The sequence below is a fragment of the Rousettus aegyptiacus genome, unplaced genomic scaffold (assembly GCF_014176215.1).
Source record: "Rousettus aegyptiacus isolate mRouAeg1 unplaced genomic scaffold, mRouAeg1.p scaffold_m13_p_9, whole genome shotgun sequence".
NCBI lineage: Eukaryota > Metazoa > Chordata > Mammalia > Chiroptera > Pteropodidae > Rousettus > Rousettus aegyptiacus.
The window spans coordinates 24,670,169-24,680,189 of record NW_023416312.1 but is presented as its reverse complement, the minus strand read 5'-3'; the positions used below and the strand labels follow the sequence as shown (position 1 = coordinate 24,680,189).

The following is a 10,021-nucleotide window of genomic DNA, read 5'->3' as shown; positions in this document are numbered from 1 at the left end:
GTTATTAGGCTTTTAATTTGAATCACAGATACAATGTTTGGAGAATTTTTTCTCACTGAGATTTGCTATATTACTTGTTCTTGACCTATGTGATTCCCTTGTATCTAATGTATAAATTACTTATGGTCCAGATGGTGATCTAATATTATTCTGCATCTCAAAATGTTCTGTGCTTTTATATGCACAGACATTCAGTTACAAAATTCAGGTTGGCCTTTAGGTACTATTGTAATAGCCCAAGGCATTTCTGATTACAGATAAATTCATTTTCAGCAAACTTTTTTCCCTTTGGCTTTTATTGCTTAGAATTAAAAACTATTCTTCTGTGAGAGCTACTAAGCTAAGGAAAAGAAAAGGGGAAATAATTCCAATTTTTTTTTCTTTTGCCAGAGAAGGAATTTTTTTTTCTTGTTCAAATAAAAATTTTCTAAGTTTCAAAATGGGAGGCTGTGAATAGACTGCTAATTTTTCTTCAATACTCTTTTTATTCATTTTCTTGTCATAATATAAACCCTGAATTTAAGAAAGTAAAATGGTTTCCCAGAATAGAGACCATATTATCCAGCTTCCTTTACAGCTAGATATGGTCATGCGACTGTAGTCTGGTCAACCATTTGTGAGTAGAACTAATATGAGCAACTTGTAGGTTATGTCCTTAAAAAGGCAGAGTGCTACCCTTTTTCTTCTTCTTCCTGGCTGGAAGAGGGATGTGCTAATGAGCCCTCTTGGACCATGTGGACAAAGCTTTACCCAGGCATAGAAGTTTCATAAGACAGAAAGACCCAGCGATGGTAGTTCCATAAGACAGAGGAGCTTGGGAACCACCATGGTGTTGACAGAGCATCCCTGGACTATACATATGCCCAGATGTTAACATGAGGGAGAAATGAACTGCTTTCTATCCTGTAAGGCATTATTATTTTGGCTCTCTGAGATAACAGCTAAAACTATACTTTAATGAAAAACACTGATGCACTCTTTCTCTTTAACCAGGTGGCCGAGCAGTCTCTCCAGCAAAGGCAGACATGCAGATCTTTGTGAAGACCCTGACGGGCAAGACCATAACACTTGAGGTCAAGCCCAGTGACATCACTGAAAACGTCAAAGCTAAAATTCAAGACAAGGAGGGCATCTCACCTTACTGGCATCATCTGATTTTTGTGGACGAATAACTGGAGGATGGCCAAACATTCTCAGTCTATAATACTGAGAAAGAGTCCACCCTGCACTTGGTGCTTCGTCTGCAGGGCGGCATCATTGAGCCCTTCCTCTACCAGCTTGCCCAGAAGTACAATTGTGACAAGATGATCTGCCCCAAGTGTTACATTCACCTGCATCCCTGTGCTGTCAACTGCTGCAAGAAGTGTGGTCACACTAACAACCTACGCTCCAAGAAGAAGGTCAAATAAGGCCCTTTGGCCTGCAGGGCAGCTCCCTGCCCAAACCCTCTGGCCTGGGGGCTTCAATAAAGTTTCTCTTTCATTGACTGGAGCAATAAAAACAAACAAACAAACAAACACTGATCCTTAAGCAGAACTGTAGAAAATGTTGATAAAAAAATTAAGAAAAAGATCAATAAAAGTCTTCGCTTTTTCATTTGAGGAGTGGAAAAATCATGGATGGATTTTTCTTGATATGGGGTCATAGACATTTCTTAACTAGATGCCTGAATAAAGGTCCTTGCAAGTCTGAGGCTAAAGGTCTTTTTGCCTCTCCTTAAGACTGCATCAGGGACTGTAAATTAGGAAGGGTTTTAAATACATCACGAAGGGTCATAAATACACAAGAAAGCATTGCAAACATAGCAGGAAGGGTCTCAAAGAAGTCAGGAAGGGTCTCAATGTTATCATGAAGAGTCTTAAACAAAACAGAAAGGGTCTTTAAAATGTCAGGAAAAGTCTCAATGTCCTTATATATAAGGATGGGTCTCAAATAGGTCAGGAAGACACTCATATATGTCAGCAAGTGGGTCAAACAAGTCAGAAAGAATATCAAATAGGTAAAGAAGGGTGAAAAACATGTTAGGATGGAGAAGTCAGAAAGAGTCTCAAAAATAAAGGCTCTGAGCAGCATGGTGGCAGTTGGCAAGAATGAGTGCCTTACAAAAGGCAGTAAAAAGGGAGCCAAGAAGAAAGTGGCTGATCCAATTTCTAAGAAAGAGTGTTGTGATGTGAAAGTATCAACTATGTTCAATAGGAGACATCGGAAAAAACTAGTTATAAGAACTCAAGAAACCAAAATTGTATCTGATGGCTTCAAGAGTCATGTTTTTGAAGTGAGCCTTGCTGACCTGCAGAATGATGAAGTTGCATTAGAAAACTGAAGCTAATTACTGAGAACATTCAGGACAAAAATTGCTTAACATCTACGGCATGAATCTTACCTGTGACAAAATGTGCTCCATTGTCAAAAAATAGCAGCCCGTGTTAATGTTAGGACTACTGATGCTTATTTGCTTTGTCTATTCTGTGTTGATTTTACTAAACAGTGCAACAATCAGATTCAGAAGAGCTCTTACACTCATTACCAAGAGGACCACCAAATCTGGAAAAAGATCATGGAAATCATGAATCTAGAGGTACGAACAAATGACTTGATAGAAGTAGTCAATAAATTGATTCCAGATGACACTGGAAAAGACATAGAAAAGACTTGTCAATCTATTTATCCACTCCATAATGTCTGTTAGAAAAGTAAAAATACTTATAAAGTTCGGGTTTGAATTGTGAAAACTCATGAAGCTTTCTGGCGAAGGTAGTACTTCCCCCATAGTCCTTAGGCTACAAACCTGTACACAATGTTACTGAACTGAATACTGTAGGCAATTGTAACACATTGGAAAGTACTGTATTTGTGTACTGTGTTGTGTTATGACATTAAGACGGCTATGACATCACTAGGTGATAGGAATTTTTCAGCTCTATTATAATCTTATGGGACCACCATTGTATATATGGTCTGTTTTTGACTGAAAGGTCATTATGCAGTGCATGAATACTTCTGAACAGGTCTCACACATATGGGAAGTCTCTAATATGTCAGAAAAGGTCTAAAAGAGTCAGGGAGGAATGGTCTCAAACAGGTCAGAAATCGTTCATTGCAGGTGCATAGAAAAAAAATTGATTTTTGTATATTGATTTTGCATTCTGCAACTTTGTCGAACTCACCTATTAATTCTAATTGTTTTTTTTTTTTAGTGGACTCCTGAGGATTTTTTATATTTACGATCATGTCATCTGTGAAGAGAGACAGTTGTACTTCCTCTTTTCCAAACTGGATGCCTTTTATTTCTTTTTCTTGCCTAATTGCCCAAGCTAGAACCTTCAGTAAAATATTGAATAGAAGTAGCCAGAGCCAACATACTTGTCTTGTTCCTAACTTTAGGGAGAAAACACTCAGTTTCACAGTTGTGTGTGAAGTAAGCAGTGGGTTTTTTATAGATACCCTTTATCAGACTGAGGAAGCTCTCTTATATTCTTAAACTGCTGAGTGTTATTATCATGAAAAAGTATTGGATTTTGTCAAATGTTTTTTCTGTGTCTATTTAGATGATAGTGTGGTTTTTGTTTCATATTCTATTGACATAGTATAAACTTCTTTCAGATGCTAAACCAATTTTTCATTCCTGAGATAAATTCCATTTAGTCATGGTGCATAATGCTTTTTATACACTGTTGGATTCAGTTTCATAGTAATTTGTTGATTTTTAGGGGGTATATATTCATAAGGGATATTGATGTGTAATGTTCTTTTTTTTGTGATGTCTTTGTCTAATTTTTCTATGAGAATAATATTGGCCTTATAAAATGAACTGGAAAGTGTTCTCCTATTTTTTAGAAGAGTTGATTAAAAATTGTTATTAATTATTCTTTAAAAGTTTAGTAGAATTCACCAGTAAAACCATCTAGGCCTGGGCTTCTCTTATGGATAGTTTTTTTTTATTGCTAATTCATATCTTTATTTGTTATAGGTCTATTAATATTTTCTATTTCTTCTTGAGTTCATTTGGTAGTTTGTGTCCTTCTGGGAATTTGTCCGATTCATCTAAATTCTCTAATTTGTTGGCATATTATTGTTCATAGTATTCCTTAATAATCCATTTTTATTTTGTAAGGTCGAAGTAATGTTCCCTCTTTCATTTCTGATTTTAGTAAATTGAGTCTTTGGTCTTTATTTCTTGGTCAGTGAAGCTAAAGGTTTGTCCATTTTAATGATGTCTTCCAAGAAGCACCTTCTGGTTTTGTTGATTTTCTCTATTGTTTTTCTATTCTCTATTTTATTGTTATTCTCTAATCTTTATTATTTCCTTCCTTCTGTTTGCTTTAGCTTTAGTTTGAACTTTTATTTACAGTGTGTTAAGGTAAAAGGTTATGTTATAGTTCTTCTTCCATAAATAGGCATTTACAGCTATAATTTCCCTCTGTGCCTTGCTTAAGCTGCATCTCATAAGTTTTGGTATGTTGTGCTTTCATTTTCACTTCAAAGTATCTTCTAATTTCCTTTTAGATTTATTCTTTGATGCATTGGTTATTTAGGAAAATGTTGTTTAATTTTCTCTTATTTGTGAGTTTTCCAAATTTTTCACTTATGATTTCTCATATTGTTTTATTGTGGTTAGAGAACACATTTTATATTATTTCAATCATTATAAATTAAGGTTTGTTTTATGGCCTAACATATGGTTGAATTGGGAGAATGTTTTGTGTGCACTTGAGAATTTATATTTTGCTGTTATTGGGTGGAATGTTCTGTTGGTGTCTGTTTAGTCTAGTTGATTTATAGTGCTGTTAAATCCTCTATTTCTTTGTTGATCATCTGCCAATTAGACCTTCTGCCTAATTGTTCTATCCATTATTGAATGGGGGTTATTGAAGTTTCCAACTATTATTGTTGACTTGTCTATTTCTCCTTTAATATCTGTCAGTTTTTGTTTCATATGTTTTGGGTTGTTAGGTGCATATTCTAGATGTATTAACACTTTTACCATTATAAATATATCTTTTTATTTCTAGTTACACTTTTTTTTTGTTTTAAAGTCTATTTTATTTGATATTACTCAGCCAGTGGCAATGACTGATCTACTTTTTGTCTCATAGATTTGCCTATTCTCACTTTTCATATAAATGGAATCATATAACATGTAGCTGGCTTTTTGTTATGTTTCTTTTTCTTAGTACAATGTTTTCAAGATCCATCCATGCTGTAGTATGTATCAGTAATTCATTCTTTTTATGGCTGAATATTATTTCATTATATGGGTATACCACATTTTATTTACCCATTCATCAGTTGAAGAACATTTGAGTTGTTTCCACTTTTTGGTTATTATAAATAATGCCACTATGAACATTTAAACACAAGTTTTGTGTGAGCAATTTTCATTTCTTTTGGAGTATATACCTAGGAGTGGAATTGCTGGGTCACATGACAAGGAAGAGTTTTAGTTACCTCAGGAAGGGTCATAGATCAAACAAGAAGGGTCTCAATCATATAGGAAGGGTTCAAATACATCAGAAAATGTCATGCATACATCATAAATGCTCTCAAAAGGAGAGGAAGTGTCTCAAATATATCAAAAATCATCTCGAACAAGTCAGTAATGATCTCAACATAGCAAGATTTAAAAATATGTCAGTAAGGGCTCTGAACTGAAATGAACATCTTGAACACATCACAAAGGGTCTCAAACCTAAAAGTAGGGTATCAAATAATCAGGAAAGATCTCAAATTTGTTAAAAAGATTCTCAAAAGGTGAATAAGGGTCTCAAATATGAGAAGTGTCTTAAATAGTTAAGAAAGGTAGCAATAAGTTAGGGAGGGTCTCCAATATATCAGAAGTCATCTTATTCAAGCAGGAAGAGAATCAAATAGTCAAGAGGAATATCTAATACAGTAAGAGATTCAAACAAGTCAGGAAGGATCTGAAATTGGTAAAGAAGGGTCTCAAATTAATCAGGCAGAGTTTAAAAAATATGTCTCTGATCACCCTAAATAGCCAGCCAAATTAGGAAGTGTTTCAAATAAGAGTTCTCAAATCTATCAGGAAGAGTCTCAAACATGTCTGAAAGGGTCACAACTTGAGAGGAAATGTCTCAAACTCATCAGAAATCACCTCAAACAAGTTAGGAACAGTTTCAAACTAGTTAGGACAAGTTTCAAATAAGTCAGTAAGTGTCTCAAACTTAGAGCAACAGTCTCTAATAGTTGGAAAGGTCCCAATATGTCAAGAAGTCTCAAACTTGTAGGGAAGAGTTTCAAATAGATATATACAAGTCTCAAACATATCAGGAAGGGTCTCATACAAGTCATGAAGAGTCTTATGGAAGTCAAAAAGAGTTTCAGACACATCAGGAAGTGCCTGAACATCATCAGGAAGAATCTCAATAGTCAGGAGGAGCCTCAGTTTTGTAAGGGTTTCAAACATGGTAAGCAAATCTCAGATAGTTAGAAAGAATCTCGTCATGTTGGATGTGTTTCAAAAATGAGAAGACATGTCACAAAGAAAAAGGAAGGATCTGAAACACGTCATGAATCCTTTCAAACCAGACTGGAAAGTTCTCAAAGTAATAAGAAAGAACTTTAAAATTTGACAGAAAGTTACGCAAACAAGTAAAGAATTATCTCAGGGTAGTAAGAAAAGGTTGCTAATATGTTGCAAAGAATCTCAAAAGGTCATGAGGGCTCTCAAACATGTCAGGAAGAGTCTTAAATACATAGGGACTGTTCTCAAATACATTAGAAAAGTCTCAAATACATCAAGGGGAGCCTCAAACATAATAGGAAAGGACTCAAGCTTGTCAGGTATATCCGGAAAGGGATGAAGTGTTTCGTATATATGAGAAAGGATCACAAACAGATCTGAAAGTTCCTCAAAGTAGTAAGGAAGGGTTATGAACAAGTTATAAGAGCTTGGAAGGGTCCCAAGTAAGAAAAAATCTTATAAATGTCAGGAAGAATTTCATTTTATTATGAAGAATCTCAAATAGGAAAAGAAATTTCTCAAATCTGTCAGGAATGATTATAAAGGGGCAGAAAGAGTCTCAAATATGTCATACATGATCTCAAACAGTTAGGAATTGTCTTAAAGACATCAAAAAGATTATTAAAAATATCAGAAAGAATAGCAAATGTGTCTTATTTGAGAATATTCCTGTTCCAGACACAGAGAAAAAGATCTAAATTCTTCTAGAAGGGTCTCAGACTTGTCAGAAAGGTTTCAAGTAAGTTGAGAAGGGTCTCAAGCAAGTCAAAAAAGTTTCCTAATATGTCAGGAAGTCACAAAGAAGTCATGGATGCTCTAAAACATGTCAGGAAGGGATTTAAATACAGCAGGAAGATTTTCAAAAATGTGAGGAGAGTCTCCAACATGATAGATGAGGTCTTAAACTTCACAGGAATGGTCCAGAACAGAGAGGAAGAGTCTCAAATTGGACCATATGGAGTCCAAGTAATCAGGAAGAGCTTTAATTTTGTCAGTAAGGGTATCAACTAAAAAGAGGGTCTCAAATACATCCAGAAGGATCTCAAAGATTTTAGTAAGAGTCTCAAGTCAAGAAGTGTCTCAACCATGTCAGAGAAGGTCTCAATATGTCATGAAGAGTCTCAAACAAGTCATGAAGACTCACAAACTTTTCATGAGGAGTCTTAAATACATAAGGAAGGTTGTTAAGCACAGCATGAAGGGTCTCAAACATGTAAGGATGAGTCTTAAATTTGTCAGGAAGTGTTTAGAACAGAGAGGAAGAGTCTCAAAAACATGAAGAAATATCTTGAACGAGTCAGGAAGGTTCTCAAAGTAGTTAAAAAGAATAATTAATAAGTTAGTAAGGGTCTCAAAAAGAAATGTCTTATATACAGGAGTGTCACCATGTAAGAAATGGTCTCAAAAGTCAATAAGGGTCTCAAATACATTAGGAAGAATCTCATCTACATCAGGGGGAATAGGAAACATGTTAAGAAGGGACTCAAACAGGTCAGAAATTGTCACAAACAGAGAGCAAGAGTCTCAAATATGTCAAGAATCTTATCAAACAACTCCGGAAGCATCTTAAAGTCATTAGGAAGAGGTTTAAAGACATCAGTGAGGGATTCAACAGAGATAAAGGGTCTTAAATTCCTCAGGCAGAGTTTCAGATAGTTCTGGAAGGTTCTCAAATAGATAGAGTCTCAAAGACGTCAAAAGGATTCCAAACAAGTCAGGGCGAGTCTCAGATATGTCAGGAAGGGTTTCAGATAAATCAAGGAGTCTCTCAAGATGTCAGGAAATGTCTCAGATAGGTTAGGAAGCATTTTGAGCATGGCTGAAAATGTTGCAAGTATTTCAGAAAAGAACTCAAATTGTTCAAAAAGACAGGAATTATTCAAAAACATCAGCAAAAGTTTCAACTCATGAGGGGGTCTCGAACATGACTGGAACTGGCTCAAACAGTCAAGAAGAATTTAAAATACATTAGGAAGAAGCTCAAATAAGCCAGAATGTAACTCAAAAGAAGTTAGAAACAGTTTTAAAGTGATCAGGAAGGGTCTCAAACAAATCAGGAGAAGTAGGAAACATGTCAGGAATAGTCCCAAGTAAGTCCAGGAGGGTCTCAAACTGAAGGAATCTTAAATAGGAAAGTTCTCAAACTTGTTAAGAAGTGTCTCAGCAAGTCAGATAGGGTCTCAAACATGTTAGAAATGGTCGTGGATAAGTCAAGAAGGGTCTCAAACATGTCAGGAAGGATCTCATATTCAATAGGCATCAATAATGTCAGGAAATATCATAAACAGATGTGAAGAATCTAATACACATCAGAAATAATCTAAAACAACTTAGAAATGGTGTCACACAGTCATAGAGGTTGTCAAACAAGTCAGGAAATGTCTCAAAGTCATCAGACAGAATCTCAAACAGGAAAGGTCTCAAATATATCAGGAAGCATCTCAAACAAGTCAGGAAGGATCTCAAAGTAGGCAGAAAGACTTTTATATATATATGTGTGTGTGTGTGTGTGTGTGTGTGTGTGTGTGTGTGTGTGTGTGTGTTGGTAAGGTTCTCAAAGAGACAGAGTCTCAGATACTTCAGGTACAATCGCAAAAAAGTCAGAAAAAATGTCAAAGTCCTCAGCATACGTCTCAAAATATATCAGTAAAGGTCTCAAACATACAGGAAGGGATTAATTACATCAGTCAATATCTCTAACACCTCAAGAAGTGTCTCAAACATGTCAAAAGGAGGCTCAAACAGTCAGAAACAGTCTCAACCAAGCCAGGAAGGGGTCAGATATGTTAGCAAGGATCTCAAATATATCATGAATATTCTCAAACAAGCCAGAAATAGTCTCAAACATGGTAGGAAGTATCTCGAAGTTGTCAGGAAGAGTTTTCATTACCTCAGGAAGAGTCTTAACAAGTCAAGAGGGTCTCAAATACTTTTCGAAGGATCACAAACAGAAAGAGTGAGTCTCAAATAGTCAACCAAGTTCTCTAACATGTTATAAAGTCTCCAAAAAGTCATGAATGGTCTGAAACTTTAGGAAGAGGCTTAGTGCATCAGGAAGTTTCTGAAGTAGATCAAGCAGGGTCTCAAACATGTCAAGAAGTTTCAAATACAGTCAGAAAGGCTGCCAAACAAGTCATGGAAGGTCTCTGACATGTCAGGAACGGTCTGAAATATGTCAGGTAAGATCTTAAACATGGCAGGAATCATCTCAAACAAGTTAGGAAGTGTCTAAAAAAGACCAGAAGAGTTTTAAATATGTAAGTAAGAGTCTCAAATATACAGGAGTAGACTCAGTACATCAAGAATGGTCTTAAACATGCCAGGAAAGGTCTCGAACAGGTCTGGAAGAGTCTTAAACAAGTCAGAATGGGTCTCCAAGTTGTCATGCAGAGTTTTAAATATGGCAGACATAAAGAATCTCAAATATGTTGGGAATCATCTCAAACATGTTAGGAAGCATGTCAAAGTCCTTAGGACTACCCTCAAATATATCAGGGTTTCAAATATATCTGGATGGGTTTCAAGTACTTCAGGAAGTAT

General features: G+C 35.7%; 1 protein-coding gene and 1 pseudogene across 1 annotated transcript; both read left to right on the top strand.

Annotated features, from left to right (window-relative positions):
• The first annotated feature begins 1,025 nt into the window (after positions 1–1,025).
• Positions 1,026–1,409, top strand: LOC107516638 (ubiquitin-60S ribosomal protein L40-like). The gene is made up of 2 exons (XM_036226446.1): positions 1,026–1,128; positions 1,216–1,409. The coding sequence occupies exons 1-2, from the start codon at positions 1,026–1,028 to the stop codon at positions 1,407–1,409; spliced, it is 297 nt and encodes a 98-aa protein (XP_036082339.1).
• Positions 1,410–2,018: 609 nt separating this feature from the next.
• On the top strand, positions 2,019–3,208 carry LOC107516632 (annotated as a pseudogene).
• The last annotated feature ends 6,813 nt before the right edge of the window (positions 3,209–10,021 follow it).